The 26,807-nt window shown below is 37.5% G+C and overlaps 1 protein-coding gene across 3 annotated transcripts in view; it reads left to right on the top strand.

Annotated features, from left to right (window-relative positions):
• Positions 1-4,136: 4,136 nt before the first annotated feature.
• The window catches only part of LOC106058803 (neuronal acetylcholine receptor subunit alpha-7-like), a 28,673-nt gene continuing 6,002 nt past the window's right edge, over positions 4,137-26,807 (top strand). Inside the window, exons 1-8 of one of the 3 annotated variants that reach the window (XM_056039587.1) lie at positions 4,137-4,238; positions 16,972-17,117; positions 17,627-17,671; positions 21,203-21,312; positions 21,991-22,096; positions 23,486-23,569; positions 24,524-24,693; positions 26,449-26,621. In XM_056039587.1, the coding sequence (XP_055895562.1) occupies positions 16,998-17,117; positions 17,627-17,671; positions 21,203-21,312; positions 21,991-22,096; positions 23,486-23,569; positions 24,524-24,693; positions 26,449-26,621 (808 nt within the window). In that variant the 5' untranslated portion in view covers positions 4,137-4,238; positions 16,972-16,997. Of the gene's footprint in view, positions 4,239-5,785; positions 7,030-16,971; positions 17,118-17,626; positions 17,672-21,202; positions 21,313-21,990; positions 22,097-23,485; positions 23,570-24,523; positions 24,694-26,448; positions 26,622-26,807 lie in introns of those variants that run through there. The other 2 variants (XM_056039584.1, XM_056039585.1) reach the window with 2 other exon arrangements.

The following is a 26,807-nucleotide window of genomic DNA, read 5'->3' as shown; positions in this document are numbered from 1 at the left end:
GACTAAGTTCGGGCATCACTGTTCAACAACTTTGACTTAAATGGACTTGTACAGAAAGGCACGTTTTCACACGCGATAACATCACATACCATAGATGTGATAAATTCTAAACTGACATTTTGTGTAAAAGCGACTCGAAATCACCCAGTTTGGCTGGATGAGCCGTGTGATTGAAAAACAATTTTTTTTTCATGCATTCACTTGAATGACTTGATTTAGCCCTTTAGAGTTGAAGTGAGGCATAGGGCCGCATCAGTAATTCAGTTTCTGCGCAGGGCCCCACAAACAGAGTGGCAGTGGGTTGTTTCTCAAGTCGCCCACTCGTCGTGCCGCCACTGCACTTGCAAAATATTTCTACAAGTCACAGATTTCAAGGATTTAATTCAAAATGTGTATGTGTGATATGCTCACAAAATGTCAGTATGGACACTTCTACTATTTAATAGGGCGAGGTTAATTTTTTAAAAAAATCTTCAACTGCCTTGTTTGTGAGCTGCCTCTGCATCTTCGTTTCTCTAGGCTATGCAAATTCAAGCAAGATGGCGCCTAAGCTGGTCTTTAAACGTTTTCGGGAGTCACCTTTATTACCTCTATTAACTTTCATCTTGCCAAAACAATTGCTTTGTTTGTAAAATGGTTTACATGTTTCGGATGTTCCTTCAGAGTTGAAGATAGTTTACTTCCTAGTCCAAACCTCCTGCAGGACGACGGGGGATGGGTGCGGGCAGGGTTTGAACCCGGGACCATCAATAAATCCAAACGACAGTCCAGCGCGCAAACCGCACGACCAGGCAACCATCCTATGCGCCAGGTCGTTCCTAATGTAGGATATATGCTCTGCCTAGCGTAACGGTGGAACTATTAGTATTTTTCTACGCCATTAACTAGGAAAGAATGCAATTTTGCCTCACATCTATGGGTATCTTCCATAAGTCTATTTCAAATAAAGTTAAACTTAGATGCAGCCAATCGTTGGCAAGTGTACATAATTCCTTTTCTCATTAACCAAAAATGTTACAGTAAATATGAAGAAAACAATTTTAACTACGAATCGCCTTTAAACTTGTTTTTTTTTATATTTTAAATATACCTTTTATAGATTATCAAATATTTTTATCTCTTTCCACGTGAACTAAATAGTGAAGAATGGCAATGTTTAGGCCATTTAGCACTTATTCTATGCCGTATTGAATTTAAGATTATAGATTCATCTTTCAGAAAAAAAAACTCAATTCAAAGTACATATAGATAACCCTAAATTTCAATTCTCTTGATTTCCGTGCGACACTTGGCGTAGAAAGTAGGTTTTCCAATCAAAAGGTACAGAGTTCGATTCTCTGTGCCGGATTTATTTTTATTCATTCAGTTTTTTATGTTTATTTTAGATGAGTAAATAACTAATAATTGCAATTTATTGTGTTTGCCTTTTTTAATATATATATTTTTCTTACTTTTTTAAAAATCATTATATGTCCCTTAAATGGTTTCTCTAGGATGCTGTTACAATTATCGTAACCTGAGATGAACTCCAATTGGTAACAAGACTGGTAGGAAATTATCGTAACCAAATGTGTTCAGTCTTCCCAATTATAAGCTGTCCTAAACAGCAATGAAGACAAAGGAAGGCCCCGTGTTTGATGCCGATCATCTAGCTTTTCTTTGTAATGTTATTACTTTTGAAGCCAGCTTTCAGTGCATTGAATGTAAATGTCAAGTAAATGTATATGTTAATGTATATGTTAATGTATATGGTAGCAGGAGTTTGTTCACATTAAGAGAATCGCCTTTCCAAGTGTTATACCTTATTTATATTTAGCAACAGCACCCATCAAATAGTTTCAAAATCATCCAATACATTATTCAGTAAGTGAAATAATGAATAAACAATTTATGGAAAACAAAATATAATTGGATTGTATCATAATCATATGGCATACAATTTGTGGGCCGCATCATATAGAATTTTTCAAGCTAATTTTAAGTAATTTTAACACCCAGTCCGCCCTTGAATATAATGATCAAGCGGTCATATTTCCTGTCCAGTACAGTGGACCTCATTCCTTCTCTACCTTGTAACCCAGGGTTACCAGACGTTCTGCCAAAGGACTCAATGGGAGCCCTTTGTTCTGCTTTATTTAGGCGAAGTTGAATCTGATGTGCTGTGGACCTTATTCCCTCTCTATCTTGTAACCCAGGCTCACTGGGAGCCTTTTGTTGTGCTTTATTTAGGCGAAGTTGAATTTGATGTGAACATCTTGAGTGGAGATGTTTGTAAAATCGATGTGAACATCTTGAGTGGAGATGTTTGTAAATTCGATGTGAACATCTTGAGTGGAGATGTTTGTAAAATCGATGTGAACATCTTGCGTGGAGATGTTTGTAAAATCTGATGTGAACATCTTGAGTGGAGATGTTTGTAAAATCGATGTGAACATCTTGAGTGGAGATGTTTGTAAAATCTGATGTGAACATCTTGCGTGGAGATGTTTGTAAAATCTGATGTGAACATCTTGCGTGGAGATGTTTGTAAAATCTGATGTGAACATCTTGAGTTGAGATGTTTGTAAAATCGATGTGAACATCTTGAGTTGAGATGTTTGTAAAATCGATGTGAACATCTTGAGTTGAGATGTTTGTAAAATCGATGTGAACATCTTGAGTTGAGATGTTTGTAAAATCGATGTGAACATCTTGCGTGGAGATGTTTGTAAAATCTGATGTGAACATCTTGAGTGGAGATGTTTGTAAAATCGATGTGAACGTCTTGAGTGGAGATGTTTGTAAAATCGATGTGAACGTCTTGAGTGGAGATGTTTGTAAAATCGATGTGAACGTCTTGAGTGGAGAGGTTTGTAAAATGGTTTACGTGGTTCGGATGTTCCTTCCGCAGGACGATGAAAGATGGCAGCGGGCAGGGTTTGAGCCTGGAACAATCGAGACGATCGAACGACAGATCATGGCGCATACCACACGACCAGGCAGCCTATATAAGTTTTTATATCTTTTGAAAGAATAAAAAATTTCATCCACTATATTGTTCTCTAAGTTTTTAACCTTTATTGTTTTTTTTTTAGAGTTTGTCTGGTCATATAGTCGTCTGGTGACCTTATCGTGACCTCCCTCCTACACGCAGGGCTCAAATCACAAATCACAAATCCTACACGCAGGGCCCTGAGAGCGAGACAGTGGTCACGCATGATTGGAATGATGCATTTGTATCTCTGAATTTGTGAAAGTTTTCATTGGAAAGTAAGTGTCACGTGACATGGCCATGTGAATGACTGAATTGCCAGACGTGTAAACAGTCCCATCATCCCCCAGTTCTTTGTTGACACAGTCTATCGATGTAACATTGACACATAGGTCAGTGAGAAAGGTGACAACTTCACACCACTCCGCTGAAAAATAAACACTTCTAGATGTCCCTGGTTACTGCCCGGCCTCAATAATACACCAGCAGACTGAGGGTACTGGAATGACATGGGAGCAGATGAAGAAAGCTGCTCAGAACCGAGTGCGGTGGAGAGGTGTGGTTGCGGCCCTATGCTCCCCTGGGAGTGCACAGGATTAAGTCAAAACTATTTTTAAATGGAGGGGTATTTTAAAATTTTTATTTGTATTTATTTCAGTGATGCACCAGGGCGATGTTTTGGGCAGAAATTCTTTTGTTTATTCTTATTGTTCACACACTTTCGTAACTGACATTGAAGATTTTTTTAAAAACCTTGGCCTAGCTGTTTGTTTGTTAAACACTTTTAATATATTATACAACCGAAAAAGTGTGTGTGTGTGTGTGTTGGTTATAGTTGTTGGTTAAGTTTTTAATATGACATTCCAACATATTTGAGCATAATTTTAGCACTTCTAAGCACAAATTTACTATTTTTAGACATAATTTTAGCATTTTTGGCACAATTTAGCACTTTCAAGAATAATTATAGCATAAGAAAGATATTTAGCATATTTTAAAGAACATTTTAAAACAGATTTTGTGAAATTTGAAATAATGATGTATTACGTAGTCTAGGCCTCTATCTAGCCTACATGACCTTTATTTTAACTCCTTTATTGTCTTTTTTTTTATATATTACGAAGAAACATTAGACACTTTAAATTACAATTACACATTTCTCTTCAGGGGCGTATTTCGGGAAGGACAGTCTTGGCTACTGCCCCCGGTCTCCACAAGAATGGGCCTCACACAACAGGTTTTTAAAAAAATATTCTAATTTCGACGGGTCAGTAACTCTTTTGTATTTCCTTTCTTTTTGTTTTCGCACTTTTACTTTATTCGTCTATATATTTTTTTAATTTGATTTGTTTGATGGGGTGCTGGTGGGGTGCTGGTAGGGTGCTGGTGGTAAAACAAAGCGAAGAAGCAAGGGTTCAAACCTCGTGACCTTTACACCGACTCCCAAGAACTGTAAGATAGACCACCAGAAGCAGACGTCAACGATACTAGTCCAGAAATAGTGGCATGATTCATGTCTGTATTTAACATCAGTGGCGTAGCTATGGTGTGGGGATTGGGGGGGGGGAGAATAGGAAAATTCCCGCTGTCCCCACTTGAGGGGGTGCCTCAAATAAGTGTTCGAATTATTGTTTTTACATTTAATTTAATATTACGCCATTAATATGATGTCATGATGTCGAATGTTAAAATGCACGTGCCCTAAAGAGGTCAAGCCCCCGGGTTCCCAAATGATGACTATTTCATACTGTAATGACACGTGGCGCGTAGAAGTTGGGTTTAATCGGGTTTTTCCTTAGTGACGTGACGAGTAATTAAAAAGTAGGATTACGAACTAGAGAACTAGTAACGGACAAGACGCCTTAGAGAGGACGACGCCAGGCTAGCGACGACAGAGGACTGTGCCCTTTTGTTTATTCATTCAATTGTTTGAACTTATCAGCCTGCGTTATCAAATATATTCATCGTTATTCTGTTGTTGTGTCTTCAACGAACTCGCATGCATCATCAACATCTAGAATCATCAACAAACAGACCATCAACACTAGCCACGCCACTGCTCAACATCCTGCCATAAATCGTGATCTTCGTTCAATTCATGGACTCCCCCAAACAAAATCAAGTTCCTGAAACTTTCCACGTCTTCCGTTCAACACCAGGGTCCTGGTATTTTTTACCTTATTGAACATTTCATTACAAACCATCAGAGCGTGACGGTCTATTTGCGAGTACCTCAATTGAAATAAAACAATATTTATAGAAAGACTGCTCTTAATAAAAGACGCCCATGCCAATGACATAGTGCACAGTTTGTAAATAATCAAATACAGTTATATGCAGAAATGGGTTTATTTTTTTTTTTTGTACAGTGACGTTAGACAGCGGTTCTCAACCTTTTAAGCTCGGCGACCCCTTTTTACAATCCCCCACTCTGCCGAGACCCCCCCACCCCATGCTCACATACACAGCAATAGAAGAATAGACAAAAATAATCCATTTTTTTCGATGGTCTTAGCCGACCCCTGGCAAATCGTCAATCGACCCCCAAAGGGGGTCGCGACCCACAGGTTGAGAACCCCTGCGTCAGAAGATAATTTTGAGGCCCGCTTGTGTCAGGGGAAAAGTAAAAGTTAGAAGCCCATGTATTGTATTCAATCATCTAAGAACATTGAAAAAAAAAAAAAAAAAAAAAAAAGTCGAATTAATTATTTAAAAAAAAACAACTTTTATTGATTTTATTTTTCACTCTCCCTACAGTTAGTAAATGAGCCACCCTCCTCCCCTAGTGCTATCTCCATTTCCTTTTTCTGAGAGGTGAATATGTGGGTCAAACTCAGACACTGGCAATGTCTGGGGGGTTGCAGTGAGACCAAGGGAGCTTATGCCTTGAGCCTCAACGTGTTCACCCTTTGGCTTTGGGGGACACTTACATAAACACTGCTTCTCAGTTTAGGGGGTTAGATTATTTTGTGTGTGCGTGTGCTGGTTTGATTTCGTGGATTATTGTTGTACAGGTTTATTCATGGCTTGATTTTTTATTTCATTAGTTTTACTTGTTGGATAACTATTTATGGATTATACGGATATGGATTTGTGGATTGAGTTGATATCTATGCAAGGATAATAAAGATATTGATTTGTGGACTGGTATGATATATAAATGAATGGTTATAAAGATATCAATTTCTGAATTGAGTTGATAACTATATATGAATAATAAAGATATCGATTTGTCGATTGAGTTGATAACTACTTATGGATTATAAAGATATCCATTTGTAGATTGAGTTGATATCTATGTATATATATAAACCATATCTATTCATGAATTAAAACCATATGAATGGATAGTCATTAATAAAATATGAGTTTTGATAACCAATATGTAGAAACTTCTTTTACAGCGTTAGAAAGCATTTCGAAAAATGTCCTAAGTGTTGAAGACATATCTCTTTCTTGACTTCTTTGCAGACCTAGATCAACAGTTTGGGCGACGGAATTGGGCCATTAAAAATAGCTCAGGTGAAGACTACAAAAGTTAAGCTCAGTCTGCGAAACAATTCATTATTTGTCTTAAGACGGGATCGATATCTATGACACAGTGGGCGCATGTTCTATCATCCACACCACAAGCAGGTTGGATCTAAATCATCATTAATTAATGGTCGGTCATGTTCTAATGTGATGGTGCGATTTCTTAAATGCATTGAGCTACGGAGAAGACTATTTGGTCCAGCGGGTTAAAAAAAATCTGGTCACGTCTGCGTGTACAGATGAGACGTTACAATACATCCATTCACAATTGCTTGTAACCTACAGCAAAGTAAATATTAATTAATTCATCGGGTGATTCGTTAGGAACTGCTCAGGTCAATATTGATTACGTCATCGCTGAGGATTTTTTAAAAAATAAATTTCCTACGAGTTGTTGCCAGAATGTTCTAAGTGAATTGTGTTCGATGGAATGAACAAAATAATGACAGCGGAGATATTGAGAAGAATCTTCCAATTATGTGCAAAGACAATCTGCTTTTGTTTTTTTGTAACCATGACAACAGGTGAGTTTACGAGATTATAGCTGTTTAAAATTTTGGATTTTAAAAAAAGTGAAACAACTTTGTGTAAATCGAACTGATTAGGCTACCTCTCTAAAAAGTAGGTCATCAAGCTCCTAATAGAGACAGGTAGTAAAAATTTTAACTAGGCTCATTTTAGAAGCTGCTGGACACTAAGGTCAAAGTGGTCAAATCAGGACATCTAGGCCACTCCAGGGGGTGTAGATGATTCTATAATGCAGGGATTTTATAAAGGGAGGTGACTAGCTAGGAAAACATAAAGGACATAGGCCCTATATCTTGTATATATGATACAGACGTTACTTCAAAAAAGATGATGATTACGTCCAACGCGTCATGCATCTAGTCATACATGTCAACCAATGACTTAAATTCTGCCAAGTCATTGGTTTTCCTGGCTGGCTCAGGCAACCCATTCCATGCTTTAATAGCACTAGGACAACTTTTTTGACATAATTGGCCTCAAAAGCTTTAGGTACCTCATGGCATGCCCCACAAGACTTTCGTACACAATTGGAAACAATGACGTTATTCTACATAGTCCGTATTGATTAGACCCAGTCTACAAATAAGTGAGACACTTGTACGAATTAGTCCTAGAATTTGGAATAAGAAATGTGTCTTTATCTTTGTGTTTTCCTGAGTATTTTAATAGGTTTTGATATAATTCTTATCAAATCGTAATATTCGATTGTTATAAATTTCACGACTCTATTTAACGTCTGTTAAGTAATTTTATATTTATTAGCGTTGAGGGATCCCAAACAGAAGACACTTATTCTAATATTGGCCTAACCAAGGTTAAATAACATTTTAGTTTTATGTTCTTATTTGATTTGTAAAAAGTTATTTTTAAAAACCCTAGCGCTTTGATTTGTAATGATCTCGTCAATATGAGGATTCCATGGCAATTTTTCATTATTAATAATACCTAGATATTTTGAATTTTAGTCTGTGTAAACTGGTTTACCATGAATAAGATAAGTGGTGTTTATTTGTTTTAGTTGTTTTTTAACTTAACAACTGACATTTTTTTCTGGGTGGAAGGACATGCTCCAATATGACTGCCATGTCTGTAATTCACCTAATTCTCTTTGTACAATTTCAGTGTCTTGTGTTGTTTTACAATACCTCTATTCAAGTCAGAACTTTATGGAGGGTTGGTGGGCGGAGGGTGGAACCTGGACGCTGACCTCAAAAACGCCTGAGACCCAAGTTCTCCTTTAGTGCGTATTTTAGCGCCGTGTAAATTTCCTTGAGCTTATTATGTACCAAGTGCTCATTATTCAAAAGGTTTCGTGAAACTGACCTATAAAATGGATGAACAATGTGGGGGTATCATTTCGAATTGTAAGTAATCGCCCCAATCTAATTCCATAATAATACACTGCTAATGGAAACCTTATAGGATTTCTAACTATCTGTCCCAAGAACTGAAGTCTTAATGCCTTGATTTTAACTCGAATATCCTGTACATTAATTCCCCGGAGGATTTCCAGCTACCCGTCGCCTCAGCGTGGCCCTCCGGTGGAAACATCCAGAGGTGGATCTGGACAGGCTAAGAACGAGTAGCGAACCAGGCCTTCTAGCAGGTCTCCCTGGGTGAGCTTTTGTTTTTTTTATCTCACTCGGGGTGGGGATGGAACAAGTAACCTGCAACCCAGTCCAAAAGGTCCGCCACGCCGTTCCACAAAGGGGGTCGTCATCAGTTCCGGATTGCTGGATTGGCGGCCCTTGCACGGAACAGTGGCGGTTACAGTATAGGAATATGAGACAAGCTCCCCGCAGTTAGCGCTGTCCCTGACACTTATAGCGGGTGACTTAAGACTCGGGGACGGTGCGCTGTGTACACGGCACGGCCCGGTTTTACCAGTCAGTCAACCAATATGGCCGCCTACCGTTGGGTGCCCTCAGAAAGGACAGGGGTGAAGAGCCCCATGTCCAGGCCTGGTGGTTGGATAAAAGCCTTTCTAACCATCAACGGGATAATGGCGCCTCCGGCGCCGATTCCCTACTGGACTTCATCGAAGGTATATTAATTCCCCCGTCTTTTGTTTATCTTGGATCAAAGTGTTATGCTTGATACACTTAATTGTGTTCCTAAAAACGAAGCTTCTAATTATTGTGTTCATCTTTAACATGAAATTGTGTGGAGGTTCTATGATACTCGCCATATAGACCACCCCTGGAATGACCATATTATTAATCAATGTCGCCCTCCCCAAAAAATGTTAGACTAGGTATATGCTTATACATTTTTTTCTTGATGTAAACTTGATTCATTTAATTTCATTAGTTGCTTTTAACAATTACGTTCACAACAGATGTAGATGACCTGCATTCTCATTATTGTAGTTTTAGAGAACTGAAGAGTTCTCCTTTTTTAAAAATTCAGATTATACTTTTACTTACAATAACACACAAGTCAAACGGGTTAACGCATCTAAGTTGAGCAGTCAAGGTTATTGAGAAGTTGAATATAGTTCATGGTCATTTACACTGTTCAAGGTGTTACACCCGCTGCAGTTTATCAATTAAAAATTCATAGTCTCGGATAGATGAGCATATAATACTATGGAGCAGTTAAGGTTATTGAGAAGTTGTATATAGTTCATGATCAAATTCACTGTTTCTTATAATATACCCGCTGGAGTTCATCAATTATTGAGTCATAGCCGCCCACTTTTACGTTAGACGGATGTATGCAAACGCGACATGAAGCTCTTCAAAATCGACACTGGCAGCTGGGAAGAGGTGGTACTGGACAGATCCACATGGTGAGAAAGCATAAAGGAAGGGTCACGGATTGCAGATGTCATACACAACAGAAGCAGAAAGAAGGGTGAAAATGCAACGGCGCCTGGTGATTACATATGCCTAACCTGCGATCGCAGCTGTGTATCAAGGATTGGCCTCTTTAGTCACACAAGAAGTTGCAAAGGGAAAGGATCGTCTCTCGAGACGTAAAATGCCACAGAGTCACAGATATAGGAGCATAAGTGAGTGGCCAAATCAAGATCAGTTTTTCATTACAAGGAGCGAAGATCCAAAATTATTCATAGTTAATGATGTTGTTGGATCGTTTACCTGAAGTCCTATTGATTTGATGTTTTTATGTCAAACACTTAAAGCTGGGCTAATCAACAATGTTCCTGGACATCACGTTGCAGAACCTCTACAAGTGGACAGGCCAGTACGGTTTCTAGATATTAACTTAACGTCAACCCAAGTCCCTATGACTGAGCTTTATAACTGTGGTTAACTAGCATTTTAATTAGATTTACAATGCTTCACAAATTCAAAAATTGAAAAATTCTAATTTGTTATGTTTTCCTTTAAGTATTTATAATTGATTACATAGTTTTTGCATATAATCTAAACTAGAATTTGGTGGTCTGTAAATACTGTCACTTGTTAGAGATATTGAAGTGGTATTTAGATTACAAAATGTTAATTTAATATTTTGAATTTGGTAAAGTAATTTCTTCTGGTTTAGGGTTTTCTTTTTATTGCTAACAGAACCCCCTCCATGATTATCTTTCCTAAACATTTCAGAATCGCTATTGAAAATGTCTGGGAAAATTTTCAAGACTGTTGGGTATTTTTTGTTTTGTTTCATGTTGTGTGTTGTGAACTAGTGTGCCAAGTTGGCTTACAGTCAGTCTGTGTCTATGCGTGTATATCGTGTTATTTTTGCTGCATAAAAACCTGGCAGAGAGAGATGTTTTATGGGTATTTTACCTAAATCTACTACACACAAGTGTCGATGCAAGTGTCGCATAAAATTTTTTTTTGCGGGGGGAGAGGGGGGTTGGTGCATACTTTTCACAGTGTTACATCTCTAGGTTCCGGGTTCGATTCTTCATTCTCATCTGACAATATTTAAAGTAATAAGTGTTTATTTGGACAGTCTTTATTTGGTAGACATTGATCATATGTAGAACTGTGTTCTATTCATTGAAATCATTCTTCAAGCATCAAACGTCTTCAAAATAGGAAATATTCGCTTTGCCTTCACCTTGACCTATCCATTAGTCTGTTGAGCCGATGGGTCACCACACAAGATTTCTCCATTCATGTCTTTTGCATTGGATAGAAGGCTCCTTTGCATCCAGGCTGTTAAAGGCAAACGAATTCTGAAACAAGCTTATGTATAATTAGTTAAATCATTCGTGTACAGTCTCTCAGAATGGCACACTAATTCATTGTTCCTATCAAAACATATTGATGTCAAATAGAAATAATTACCAGTGTACATTAAATAGTGGTGCTTAATTCATTTTGTTTGATTTCGAAAAGGTGAAATAAATCTTACAGTATTGAGACAAAGGGATGTAAATGTGGAGTTCTTCCTCTTAGATAAGCTTTTATATATATATATATATATATATATATATATATATTTATTGTGCTTGTTGTTCTAAGAACACTGTGTTGTGGGGTCTTACCCTTGTCTTCGTCTTCTCTGACAAGACTTTCTCAGTGCGAGGCAAGCCCGTGACAAAGTCAAACATGTCAATGGGTTTTGGTTCTAATGACTTTTAGTCTAGTCTTCCATGACAGTTACACAATTGGTGAGATACAAACAAAGTAATAAATGTCAATCCAGCTTTCATTTCAACAATTCTTCCTTCTACTGGATATTTACGTTTCAATGAAGACTTTAGTGTCTGGTGGCCTAACGTACAGATTGTCCCTGTTTGCGTAAGGAATATATATATATATATATATATATATATATATATATATATATATATATATATATATATATATATGACTCCTTCTGTCTCGTAAGATACTCCCGTCCACTTATGCATCCTCCGTTTGGGACCCCCTCAACTCAAGAAAACATTAAGAAACTGAAGCAGACACAAAATAGAGCAGTGAGATTCATAACAAACGAATATTCACATTTGACTAGAGTAACACCTTTAGTAAAAATCACTAAATTTAGAAAGCCTTCAGGACAGAAGACTCAAAAGTAAAGTAGCAATTATACATAAAACACTGAACCATAAACTTCCAATACAAAAACAAAATTTAATAAAATACTCTGAAAGACACAAAGAGAAAGGCACACTTATTGTTCCGTATGCTAGGACAAATTTGTACGAATACTCCTTCTTCTCTAGTGCTATTAGAGCATGGAATGGGTTGCCTGAGCTAGCCAGGAAAACCAGTGACTTGGCAGAATTTAAGTCATTGTTTAATATGCATGACTGAATGCATGACTCGTAGGATGTAATCATCTTCTTTTTGAAGTAACGTCTGTATTATACAAGATAAGATTATTTCAGGTCAAGGTGGCTTTTGCTTTGGTGGAATAGAAGCTGGCCAGTTTTCGCATGGCACGCTTTTCTTCAAGAGCTGAGGCCCATGTTTTCTCACTGTGCACACTTTCTTGGTCACCGTCTCACCACGTAGTGCGGTCTAGGGCTATGTCTTTCCTATGGTCAGTATCAACGTTCACTGTTTTTAAATCCCGTTTTATTACATCCACGTCACGGAGGTGGGGGCGGCCAGTGTATGAATGGAATATAACAAGACAATGACTACGCATGCGCCAGCACAGGAACTAGTTGTTTGACGTCACTCAAGGGCCTACACTCTTAGGTCAATAGAAACCTTGTAGTGTATATTGACAGAGTTGCTCTGAACTCCACTAATACCAGCTTGAAGTGGCCGCTGTAACAGAGCATGAGGTCTGAGTGTTCCGTCTTTTCACGGCCTCGTCATAAAATATCTTTGTAACGAAACTTGTGTATCGATTACATGGTATTCGCTGCTGTTTCGGTGCGATACAGTGTATACTGTGTAATCGACTGAAGCATCTATGAACTGTTGACAGAATGTATGGTACCCTATGGGAAACATGACGGACTCATCCCATTGGGTCATTGTGGAGGACATATTTGTACAAATGCTCCTTCTTCCCTAGTGCTATTGGAATGGGTTGCCTGAGTCAGCCAGGAAACCAATGACTTGGCAGAATTTAAGTCATTGGTTAACATGCAGGACTAGATGCATGACGCTTAGGATGTAATCATCTTTTTTTTCTAAAGTAACGTCTATATTTTATAAGATAAGAAGATAATATAAGACATCAGTTTGTTTACGGAAGTTCCTTCAATAATGAAGATTAAGATTTCCTAGCACAAGCATTCTGCAGCAGCGAAGCGATCAGGGTTCGAACCCTGGTATGTGCACTGGACTGTCGTAGGTAGTCTCGATAATACCGGGTTCGTAACCTTTCCGCTGCCCTCCTGTGGAAGGTTTAGGCTAGGGTGTAAATTATTAGCTCTTAAGGAACATCCAAAATGTGGAAAAGATTTTATGATCTTCAAAATTGACTCATGCAATACATCATTTATGTTGTCTTCCTATCACTTTGGGAGGCTCGGTGGCTGAGTTGCAAAGCGCTTGGCTTCCGAACCGGAGTGTCCCGAGTTCGAATCCTAGTTAAACTTGAATTTTCGATTTTTGGATCTTTAGGGGACCTCTGAGTCCACTTATCTCTAATGTGTACCTGACAATAGTTGGGGGGGGGGGGGAGTAAAGGCAGTTGGTCGTTGTGCTGGCCACATGACACCCTGGTTAAACGCGGTCCCCGGAAACAGATTATCTTAACATCATCTGCCCTATAGACCGCATGGTCTGAAAGGGGAACTTAACTTCCTATCAGCATGAGTCCTGAATCCTTGGCGTTGTTTGCTTTCGAGCGCTTGATTTGATGACGCAATCACTCAGTGCGATTTCATTTTATTTCGGCTTAACGACACTTTACCGAATCTCTAGCTCAGCGGTTCTCAACCTTTTAAGCTCGGCGACCCCTTTTTAGAATCCCCCTCGTGGCCGCGACCCCCCTCTCCACACACACAGCAAAAGAAGAATAGACAAAAACAATCCATATTTTCGATGGTCTTAGGCGACCCCTGGCAAATCACAATCGACCCCTCTAGCTTAATTAAGATGCAATGAAAATTCAATTGACTAAAATGTTTGGTAATAATAAAAATAAATAGTGTGACACGTGACACACGAGGACCTAATGGTCTAGTGACGTCAAAGGAAGTCTTATCAACCGTCTGCTTAACAGCAAGGACCGTAACTCATTGATTGCGAACAATAAAAATGAAGATTAAAATTTGTGCTATTGCAATTGGTCATAAATGTTTCGCGTTATTGTGGAATTGTTATAATTGTGTTGAGTGGAATTCTCTATCCATCGTGTCGCTCGACTTCTGACACGTGAAATCTCCGTTTACACCTTTGCATTGCATAATATATAGAACAATAAAAACAACACAAGACACAGATATTTTACAAAGAGAATTAGATGAATTACAGAAATGGGAATCAAATTGGAGCATGCCTTTCCACCCAGAAAAATGTCAGTTGTTAAGAGTAACAAAAAAACTAAAACAAATTAATTCCACTTATCTTATTCATGGCAAACCAGTATCACAGACTAAAAACGCAAAATACCTAGGTGTTATAATAAATGAAAAACTATCATGGAATCCACATATTGATGAAACTACAAAAAAATCAAACAAAGCATTAGGATTTATTAAAAGAAATTTCTATAAATCAAATAAGAACATAAAACTAAAATGTTACTTAACCTTGGTTAGGCCAATAATAGAATATGCATCCTCCGTTTGGGACCCCTCAACTCAAGAAAACATTAAGAAACTGGAACAGACACAAAATAGAGCAGTGAGATTCATAACAAACGAATATTCACATTTGACTAGAGTAACACCTTTAGTAAAATCACTAAATTTAGAAAGCCTTCAGGACAGAAGGCTCAAAAGTAAAGTAGCAATCATACATAAAACACTGAACCATAATCTTCAAATACAAAAACAAAATTTAATAAAATACTCTGAAAGACACAAAGATAAAGGCACATTCCTCGTCCCATATGCTAGGACAAATTTGTACAAATACTCCTTCTTCCCTAGTGCTATTAGAGCATGGAATGGGTTGCCTGAGCTAGCCAGGAAAACCAGTGACTTGGCAGAATTTAAGTCATTGGTTAATATGCATGACTAAATGCATGACGCGTAGGACGTAATCATCTTCTTTTTTGAAGTAACGTCTGTATTATATAAGATAAGATAAGATACACCTTAACGGGTTAAGGGCTTCCCTATTATCTATTTATAGATCGGTACTGCGAGCAGACGTAGGTCGGTCCTACATTTGTTTCATCATCTTATTCCTTGCGTTCATTTGAAACCAGGTGTTCTCAACCTGTGGGTCGCGACCCCTTGAGGGGTCGATTGACGATTTTTCAGGGGTCCCCTCTGACCATCGAAAATATGGATTGTATTTTGTGTATTCTTCTATTGCTGTGTGTGTGTGGGGATGGGGGGGTCGCGGCGGAGTTGGGGATTGTAAAAAGGGGTCGCCGAGCTTAAAAGTTTGAGAACCGCTGATTTAAACCGTTGGCGCTGGAAACTGAGCAGAAATTTTTGGTTGTGTTTGACACCTTCTTTATTTATCTATTGTTAATCGAACTTCAGTCGCCTGTTTCACATTCATGATCAAATTAATTCAACTGTCCGTGTATTACACTTTAAACGAAATGTTTTTAAAAAGCTTATATTAACTCACTCTGTCTGTCTGTCTGTCTGTCTGTCTGGTAAAACGTTTGAACATATTTTTTTCTCCCGTTTCCCATTCTCGGATCATGTTAAAATTTTGCGCAATTATTCATTGGACCTGACAAAAAAAAAAAAAAAAGAATCAATAAAAAAAAATTAACCAATTAGTTAGTGATGTGTTGATGATTAATTATTATTTTGTTTGATATCGAAATATGGGGAATAAATGGTACTTAATGAGAGATGTGGATGTATATATGGATTTAATCCTTTTATACATTTTGACACTTTTTTTTTCTCCCACTTTCCATTCTCGGATCAAATTCAAAACCAATTAGTTAATCATTTAGCACTATTAATTAATTTTTTGTTTTACATAGCAGAAAGCGAGTTAAGCCTTGTAATTTTCAGATAGATCGCAGTAATTAGCGGTTCTTTCCCTTAGATAGGCTTAGGTTGTTTTTTTTTTTTTGTTTTTTTTTAATTATTCTTTTTCTATTGCTTGTCGCTGTTTTTGTTTTTCATCTACTTGTAGACTAAGCCCGTAGACACATTAGGTGGTGTTCGCCGTAACGTGGAACAGTCGTACTGATGAAAATTGTGAAGATAGTTATAAAAATATAAAACGTTTGTACACGTTATTTCTCCCACACCCAATCTCGGATCAAGCTGAAATTTCGCACAACTATTTTTTTTACCGGACAAAATAAGAATAAAAAAAAATTTTTTTTGCCAACTAGTTAATTAGTTATTGGTAATAAATTTTTTAAAATTGGTATCTCAAACAAAAGAAAGAAAGTGTATTCGACTGAAGTGGTTGTATAAGTTGAATTAGCCCCCTTTATACTTTGTAGTTCACCGCTTTCAAGTTTGAAAGTAACAATAGATAACTATAAAACGTTTTATTTTCAAAAGCATACACAATCCACAGTGGTTAGTATCGGCTTGAGGACGCTTTAGTTCAATTTCAAGTTGTTCTCTTTTTTTTTCTTTTTATAAATGCATTTTAAAAGCGATCACACATATACCTCCTTCTTTCTCCCTCAAAATTTTCCAACTGGTCCAGACAAGTGATAGGATCATTAATGTGAAAGCTAAAAGCATGACATTGCGCTAAACAAAAACAATTATTAGTCTGGAACTATTGCTACCTTCATTACATGACTGATCCAAACTAAGTGATACAACTTCACTTAAATAAGCTTTTTAAAAAGTATTTTTATGTGTTTTTTTTTGTTTTTTTTTTGTTGTTGTTGTTGTTTTGTTCATTTAAAAATATTCAGTAATATTTCTATATTTTGTGATGTTGAAGGTGAATGCTGTGGGGGAGCTGACGATATGAAGCGCCTTCATGCTGCCCTGTTGGGCAACTATAATCCGGATGTACGCCCCTGCACCAACTACAGCAAGCCCCTGAACATAACAGCCACCCTCCACTTGTCAACCGTGCAGGACCTGGTAAATTCTGTTTAAATAAAGTAAAATTGTAGACTCTTTTTCTAGTTTATAAACAAACAAAACAAAACATTTTTTTATCAATTTATTCAAAAACACTATAGAACTGTAAACAATTCTGTCATTTACTTTCCTTTTAAACCTAATTTACTGCTATATACTACATTAAATGGCTATAAGATTACGCGAAGATGCAGATGTATAACAACATGACAGTAAAATTGCCCTCGACACCAGTGTCGGAAATTAAAATGGCCCGCAGGTCAATTTATGTTGGGCATCACTGTGCTACAAATTGAGACATTGACTCGATAGACTTTTTACAATTTGAAATTAACCGTAAACTAGACTTCGCTTAGCTTTAGAAATGTTTAAAAAGCTCCATAAAGATTAAATCTTCTTATTCATTTAAGTATCTCAATACAGAGTAGGTTTAGGCAATTAGTTTTGTCAGGATATTGTTACCAGTTATTGTCATTGTATTGTTTCATGTGATAAAATTGTATTTTCAGGATATCAAAAATCAAGTCATGAAACTGATTGGATATATTTCTTTTGTAAGTAGATGGACAATCTTCATTGATTTACACATTACATTGACACAACATAAGCGTTACAATGACACTGGGGGGGGGGGGATCTTACAAATCGTCAGCAGTTAAATGTTACTACAGAACATCAAAACGTATTCAGGAGATACTTAAGATAACAGGATTCTTATATTATATATTACAGACGTTACTTAAAAAAAAAAAGAAGATAATTACGTCCTACACATATCATGTGTCAATCTTTGTCTTGTTGTTAATCAATTACTTAACTCTGCTAAGTTGTAGGTTTTCCTGGCTGGTTCAGGCAACCCGCTCAATTCTCTAGTGGCACTATGGCGTATGGAATTTTTATTTGTTTTAGAGATGGGTTTTTTTGTTACTCTTACTAACTGGTTATTTTTTGCTGGGTGGAAAGACATGCTCCGATTCCTCTTTACGAAATAAAATATTTGAATATTCAAGTAGAAATTATAAAAGATTGAGATATAAAGCAATATTACACATCATGATATATTATTAAGAAACTGAAGCAGACACAAAATAGAGCAGTGAGATTCATAACAAACGAAATTCACATTTGACTAGAGTAACACCTTTAGTAAAATCACTACATTTAGAAAGCCTTCAGGACAGAAGACTTAAAAGTAAAGTAGCAATTATACATAAAACATATAACCATAATCTTCAAATAAAAATTTAAAAAATCTAATAAAATACTCAGAAAGACACAAAGATAAAGGCACATTCCTCGTTCCATATGCTAGGACAAATTTATACAAATGCTTCTTCTTCCCTGTTGCTATTAGAGCATGGAATGGGTTGCTTGTGTAAGTCAGGAAAACCAATGACGTGGCAGAATTGTCATTGGTTGAAATACATGACTAGATGCATGTAGGACGTAATCATCTTCTTTTTTGAAGCAATAATACACATCGTGATATATCAAGAAGCCGAAGTGTTAATTTTTGTGTGTGTCTGTGTTCATCTTTACATCACGTGACAATAATATGATACTCCTGGCGACAAATTTAGTAACAGCCAAGTAATTATAATACAGGCGAGGACTTTCAAAATCAACTTATACAATATTAACAAAGATAGTTTACGTTATCACAAAAACTCAGAGGCGGTCCCTGAGGAGATGGGCCCATGCATAAGGAATATTCAAGACTTGTAAAAGTAATATCAAGTTCAAATGATCTTAGTTCTGCATTATTCTCTATCAGACTAGTTTATCGGATTGATGTTTGGTCCGAGCCATTCATTTTATAAAAAAAAAAACATGCTTGCACAATTAATAAAAAAAAAAAAAAACGGTTCGTTTTCAAAATATAAAAAGTAGCCGTTGTAGATAAACTTTGCAAGCCACAAAATGGGTTAAAATCAAATTATCAAAAGCTTTTCTAGTTTGCGATCTTAACGTGACAGACGGACGCTAAAAAGAGATCGTGGAAACTAAATTTGTCCTTGTAGATAATGACATCATTAAAAAATTAGAGCAAAGCTCAACCTATAATAAAATTGTTTCGACAAATTAATCGACGCTGCTGTGTTTGTAATACTATACACGACCAAATGTAATCGTACTTTGAAACGGTAATTGTTAATCGATAGTGTCAATAAACTGCAGCTTGGAATCGATTCTGATTGTTAGATTAAAGAGAATCAAGCATGCTAGTTTCTCATTACTCTCGTTCACTCTCTCTTTCTTCCTCTCTTTCTTCCTCTCTCATTCTTTCTTTTTTTTTCCTATTTTAAATCTCTCTTTTTTTCTCTTCTCTTTCTTCTCTCTCTCTCTCTTCTCACTCTCTTTCTCTCTTTTTCTCTCTCTTCCCTCTCTCTCTTTCTCTCTCTTCCCTCTCTCTCTTTTTCTCTGCCTCTTTTCTCTCTCTCGTTCTCTCTCTCCTCTCTCTCTCATCTATCTTTCTTTCTTTCTCCTCTCTCTCTCTCCTCTCTCTTTCTTTCTCTTTCTCATTCTCTCCTCTCTCTCTCTTCTATCTTTCTTTCTTTCTCTTCTCTCTCTCTCTTCTCTCTCTCTTTCTCATTCTCTCCTCTCTCTCTCTTCTATCTTTCTTTCTCCTCTCTCTCTTTCCTCTCTCTCTCTCTCTCTTTCTCATTCTCTCTCTGTACACGTAATCTGTAGGTTTCACTAGGTGTCTTGAGATCTAGTTACATTTCAGGATTTTCAGGGTATCTAGATGTTGGGTCTAAGGAACAAGATCTAGTTACATCTCAGGGTATCTAGATGTTGGGTTTAAAGAACAAGATCTAGTTACATCTCAGGGTATCTAGATGTTGGGTCTAAGGAACAAGATCTAGTTACATCTCAGGGTATCTAGATGTTGGGTTTAAGGAATAAAATCTAATTACATCTCAGGGTATCTAGATGTTGGGTCTAAAGAACAAGATCTAGTTACATCTCAGGGTATCTAGATGTTGGGTCTAAGGAACAAGATCTAGTTACATCTCAGGGTATCTAGATGTTGGGTCTAAAGAACAAGATCTAGTTACATCTCAGGGTATCTAGATGTTGGGTCTAAAGAACAAGATCTAGTTACATCTCAGGGTATCTAGATGTTGGGTCTAAGGAACAAGATCTAGTTACATCTCAGGGTATCTAGATGTTGGGTCTAAAGAACAAGATCTAGTTACATCTCAGGGTATCTAGATGTTGGGTCTAAGGAACAAGATCTAGTTACATCTCAGGGTATCTAGATGTTGGGTTTAAAGAACAAGATCTAGTTACATCTCAGGGTATCTAGATGTTGGGTCTAAGGAACAAGATCTAGTTACATCTCAGGGTATCTAGATGTTGGGTTTAAAGAACAAGATCTAGTTACATCTCAGGGTATCTAGATGTTGGGTCTAAGGAATAAAATCTAATTACATCTCAGGGTATCTAGATGTTGGGTCTAAAGAACAAGATCTAGTTACATCTCAGGGTATCTAGATGTTGGGTCTAAAGAACAAGATCTAGTTACATCTCAGGGTATCTAGATGTTGGGTCTAAAGAACAAGATCTAGTTACATCTCAGGGTATCTAGATGTTGGGTCTAAGGAACAAGATCTAGTTACATCTCAGGGTATCTAGATGTTGGGTCTAAAGAACAAGATCTAGTTACATCTCAGGGTATCTAGATGTTGGGTCTAAAGAACAAGATCTAGTTACATCTCAGGGTATCTAGATGTTGGGTCTAAAGAACAAGATCTAGTTACATCTCAGGGTATCTAGATGTTGGGTCTAATGAATAAAATCTAATTACATCTCAGGGTATCTAGATGTTGGGTCTAAAGAACAAGATCTAGTTACATCTCAGGGTATCTAGATGTTGGGTCTAAAGAACAAGATCTAGTTACATCTCAGGGTATATAGATGTTGGGTCTAAAGAACAAAATCTAATTACATCTCAGGGTATCTAGATGTTGGGTCTTAAGAACAAAATCTAATTACATCTCAGGGTATCTAGATGATGGGTCTAAAGAACAAGATCTTGTTTGAATTCTGTCTTGATGCTTTACTTTATTCTGTTGTTTCAGACTTGGATAGACGAGCAATTACGTTGGAATGAGTCGGACTATGGTTACATTACAGATATGTTGTTACCACAGAAAAAAATATGGAGACCCGACATGGCCATTTATAATTCGTAAGTTTGCTTCATACCGGGTACTTGAGTATAAGCACTAGGTCAATATATCATAATATTTAACAGTTTTAATTTGGCAAAAATGTGAATTATATATATATATATATATATATATATATATATATATATATATATCGATGGATGGATAGATAGATAGATAGATAGATAGATAGATAGATAGATAGATAGATAGATAGATAGATAGATAGATAGATAGATAGATAGATAGATAGATAGATAGATAGATAGATAGATAGATAGATAGATAGATAGATAGATATAGGTATAGGTATAGATATAGGTATAGGTATAGGTCATCTAGTAGGAGTAGCACCTCTAGTGGACAGGCATTCGTACCCTCTTTTTGAGGGTAGATTGGCTCACTCTTGGTCCCCACTCGGTACCCAGCTCTCACCTGTGGCTCCCAGAAGCTGTAGCATGCGCAGCGGCCACACCCCGGAAACGGCTTTGACTGGCCGACTAAACCAGGTAGAGGGTATCTGACGTGTCCATGGCACTCAGTACACTGAGGTTATAGGTATTGATAGATAGATAGATAGATAGATAGATAGATAGATAGATAGATAGATAGATAGATAGATAGATAGATAGATAGATAGATAGATAGCACCCATATGACTTGGATGGAGAGGCTAATGTCATGAATTTCCTCCACAGAGTGGATGAACGAGTTTTTCTGGGCAATGAAGAAACATTAGTTGTGATTACTTCCAGAGGCGAAGTCAGGTGGGAACCCGTCATCAACATGGGGCTCACCTGTAAGGTAACTAAACATTTGACATAACTTTAAAAAAAAAGTGCATAACACTGTGTCACACCTCTGAACATGACGTGGACATTAAATCAGGCAATGTCAACTGAGACTGTGACACAACTGCTCCCACATCTTTTATATAGAAACTGTGACTTTTACGATAATCGACTGGGTGTGTATAATTCTTTATTGGTATATCGAACTAGCAGCCAGTATACTCAATAATTCTCAGTGACCTTTATACGGTGTAGAACAAAATATCTAGTTTACGTGTTTATAAATAGAAGAATTCAAATCTCTGCTGCCTTACGGGTAAACCCAAACATGAGAAATGCTTCCGGAGTCAACCCCGGAGTACAAATCAGGAGACGCTTAGGCTGCTTGCAGCACACAGTACTACATCCTGGCAGACGCAGCTGATCCCAAACTGTATCGTGTATTAGTCGTTGTTTTTTTTTGTGGATACATCTGCTGCCTGGAAAGGTGAAACCCGCTGTGTGGTGGGACATCGTTCCGCCCATGCCAATGACCAAACTTTCATAAGATTAGATAAGATCTTTTGTATTGGCCCAAACAAATGGAAATTCTGTTATGCTACAATTGACAGAGGCGCGGTGGCTGAGAAGTGCTTGGCTTCCGAACCGTGGTCTCGGGTTCGAATCCTGTTAAGACTGGGATTTAATTTCGGGACCTTCGGGCGCCTCTGAGTCCAACCAGCTCTAATGGGTACCTGACATTAGTTAGGGAAAAGTAAAGGCGGTTGGTCGTTGTGCTGACCACATGCCACCCTCGTTAACTGTAGGGCATAGAAACCGATGACATCTGCCATATAGATCACAATGTCTGAAAGGGGAACTTTTTTACTTTACAATTGACCACCACAGCGTAACTACTTGCATCTTATTTCTATGAGATTAATGCTGCTTACGTCATCTCTGGGACAATCAATTCACAAAATAACATAGCAAAAAAAAAATAAATAAGCAAATATCCCTTTTCGGACCATGCGATCTATAGGGGAAAGGATGACTCTAAGGCCGACTGTTAACGATTGTGACATGTGGCCAGCAAAACCTTTCCTTTCCCCAACTATCGTCAGGTACCCATTAGAATTGAGTGGTTTCAGGAGCATCCTTAAAATCCCGAAATTAAACATCTCAGTCTTCACCGAGATTTGAACAAGCGACCCCTCATTTCGGAAGCTAAGCGGTTTATTACTTGGCCACCCAACATTACATAGGGTATTACGATAACGTCCACACACGCTATTGTGCCCTGTACACAGGACTGACCACTTATGCTATGCTCTGCACATACAACGGACAGCAGCTGAAGCAGTTGTTCTATTTTACAGGTGGACAATCAGTCTATTTCTAATAATCTGTTTCTCTCTCACAGGTGGATATTTCCAAGTATCCTTTTGACCAGAACACCTGTAAAATTGACCTCATGTCTTGGATGAATGACAACACCTCTGTCAATGTAAGTCTCTGGTAACCTACTAACCTACTAACCTAATAACCTAATAACCTAATAACCTACTAACCTACTGCTATATAAATGAACTGTTCTGTTTTGAATGCAGCTACATTTTTCTTTTTTTTTCAAGTTTTGCGTTATCCCTATGTAGGCTTGACCATTTAGTTTCAAAATGCTTTTTCTCTCTATTGTGACCAAAGTTGATGTATAAATAACACTTTTCGGTGGCTGAGCGGTAAAAGCGCTTGGCTTCCGAACAGGGGTCCCGGGTTCGAGTCCAGGTGAAGAAGGGGATTTTATTTTTATTGTGCTGGCCACATGACGCTCTAGCCACAGAAACGGATGACCTTGACATCATCTGCTCTCTAGATAGCGAGGTCTGAAAGGGGAACTATTTTTATATTAGTGTATTCCAAATTACAAGTATTTTATATTACGAGTATTTTATATTACGAGTATTTTATATTACGAGTATTTTATATTACAAGTATTTTATATTACGAGTATTTTATATTACGAGTATTTTATATTACAAGTATTTTATATTACGAGTATTTTATATTACGAGTATTTTATATTACAAGTACTTTATATTACAAGTATTTTATATTACGAGTATTTTATATTACAAGTATTTTATATTACAAAATTTCCTATTGCAAGTGTTCGATGATTAATATATACATATCAGGCTTAATCATATACAGTAGACTCTTTGATAGTCCGACACTCTCTAATCCGACACACTCATTAATCTGACAAATACTGTTAAATTCTTTGAAGCACTACTAATCTTTGGCAATCCGACACCACCCATCGGACTATAAAGAACCAATTGTGTTTTTAAATATTTATTTTTCCAATAGAAACCAGTTAGGTCTCAAAAATAAAGTAAAATATCTTACCTGCTAGGTCTACATTGTATCTATTACCAATGTATTCCATGTCTATATCCAGTTGATGACCCCTGATGACCCTATCATCGAGTCTGAACTGATCCCAAATGGTCAGTTTTGGATAACAGGCGGAGGCATTGAGACCGGCAGCTCCATCACCAACAATAAATATTATTTTTATATAACTTTTAAACTGCTACTTAAGAGACGGCCTAATTACCTGGTCCTTACGTAAGTGTTGTGGCACTCTAGATCTAAACTCATTTTATGAAACGTTTAAGTTTATATGTGGGACATTCATAACTGTAAACACCACAATAGAGTCTAATATAATATGCTTAAGTTAATCTTTATTAAACGTTCTGGTTGAGGGTATAAAGAAAGCAATTACATAGCCTAACCATATTAACTTACCTGTCGCATTAGGCACCATGCTCAGCAAGGTCACGGTCCTCAGCCAAGGTATAAATAGCAAAACCAAAAACGAAACATGTATTTGCTGCCTTTACCTCCAAAGGTATTCAAAAAAAAAAAAAAAAAACAGACAAAAGCGTATATAGATATGGCCTCATTCAGTAATTACGAATGCTTGTGCTAGCCATGGGCGGAACAAAGTCGATATATTTAAAGGAACGGCGGGTGTCGATACCGTTTGGGATCAGCGGCGTAGCACTCTGTGCTGCAAGCTTCCTAAGGGTTACCCGCTCTTGATATTTCCTCGGGATTGGCTCCCGAAGTCTTTCCCATGTTTGGGCATAGCTGCAGGGCCACAAATAGTCTTGGAGTTTCTTAAAGAAAGCTTAAACTAGACAAACGGTCGAGAGGCATGCGCGCAGGACTGTCTTTCGGTCCTCTCGATAGTCCCGGGTTCATACCCTGCCAGCCGCCATCCCCCGCCGTCCTGCGGGAGATTAGGGCTAAGATGTAGATTATCTTCACCTCTGAAGGAACATACACAAATGTAAAGCATTTTTTTAAAACTATAGCTTACAATAGCTATATTGTAATGATTGTCACATTTATACTTAAATAAGTTTGTAAGATGTAGATTATCTTCAACTCTGAAGGAACATACACAAATTTAAAGCATTTTTTTAAAACTATAGCTTACAATGGCTATATTGTAATGATTGTCACATTTATACTTAAATAAGTTTGCGAAACTTTAAACATTATTTCATTTTTATACTAAAACGTGTACAAATAGTTGATTTCTTAGAGTCTAAAAATTGGAGATTCCGCTACGAGTCTGTCTCGTGTTTCTCCGTTACTTCGAGCCTGCGGTGTATCTCTCTAGTTCGAGTCCAAGGGGAGACAAAACTTCTGACCTTTTATATAGATCCAGATATTGTAGTAGGAGGCGCGGTGGCTGAGCGGTAAATCGCTTGGCTTCCGAACCGGGGACCGGGGTTCGAATCCTGGTGAAGACTGGGATTTTTAATTTCGGGATCTTCGGGCGCCTCTGAGTCCACCCAGCTCTAATGGGTACCTGACATTAGTTAGGGAAAAGTAAAGGCGGTTGGTCGTTGTGCTGGCCAGATGACACCCTTGTTAACCGTAGGCCACAGAATCAGATGACCTTTACATCATCTGCCCTATAGACCACAAGGTCTGAAAGGGAAACTTTACTTTACTTTTAGATATTGTAGTTACAGTGTGTTCGGCTGTCTCGATGATCCGGTAACCGGTGGATAAAACTAGTGTATTATTACTTTAAGATTAGGTTATTCAAAATGAGTCTAATAGGATGGACTTCTCGGACTAATCTGATTTCTTGGCAATGTTAATGAAATAAATTGTATTCATGAACACCAATAATCTCTAATTAATTTGCATAAACACACACACACACTTTTATTTCGATGTATTCAAATTGACCAAAAACCTCAGGCCGTGATAGTTCAAGGTCATAGACAAAGTCCAGATCGTGGACTAGACTTCAGTGTTGCCTGAGAATAATTTGTTTCCCACGGGTCATCCCTCCAGACTTCTGATTCCGGTCACTCTCTTGGCGGTCCTGTGTGTTGTTTCCTTTCTCCTGTCTCCCGAGGAACCAGAGAAAGTGTCGGTAGCCATCACTGTCCTCTTGTCCTTCACTGTGTTTCTGGGTGTGGTGGACAATGACATTCCAGAAACGTCGGACAATTTATGTTTAATTGGTGAGTTGTGAAGCTAAATGATTATGTCAATCTGACACACTGTCTGTCTTTCTCTCTAATAATCTGTTTCTTTCTAATAATGTTTCTTTCTCATAATATTTCTCACAATCTGATTATCTCTCACAAACTGTTTGTTTCTCATAATCTATTTCTTTCCCATAAACTGTTTCTTTCGCATAATCTGAT

Source organism: Biomphalaria glabrata, chromosome 8 (genome assembly GCF_947242115.1).
Source record: "Biomphalaria glabrata chromosome 8, xgBioGlab47.1, whole genome shotgun sequence".
Lineage (NCBI taxonomy): Eukaryota > Metazoa > Mollusca > Gastropoda > Planorbidae > Biomphalaria > Biomphalaria glabrata.
The sequence above is the reverse complement of the archived record's forward strand: the minus strand, read 5'-3'. Positions and strand labels throughout refer to the sequence as shown.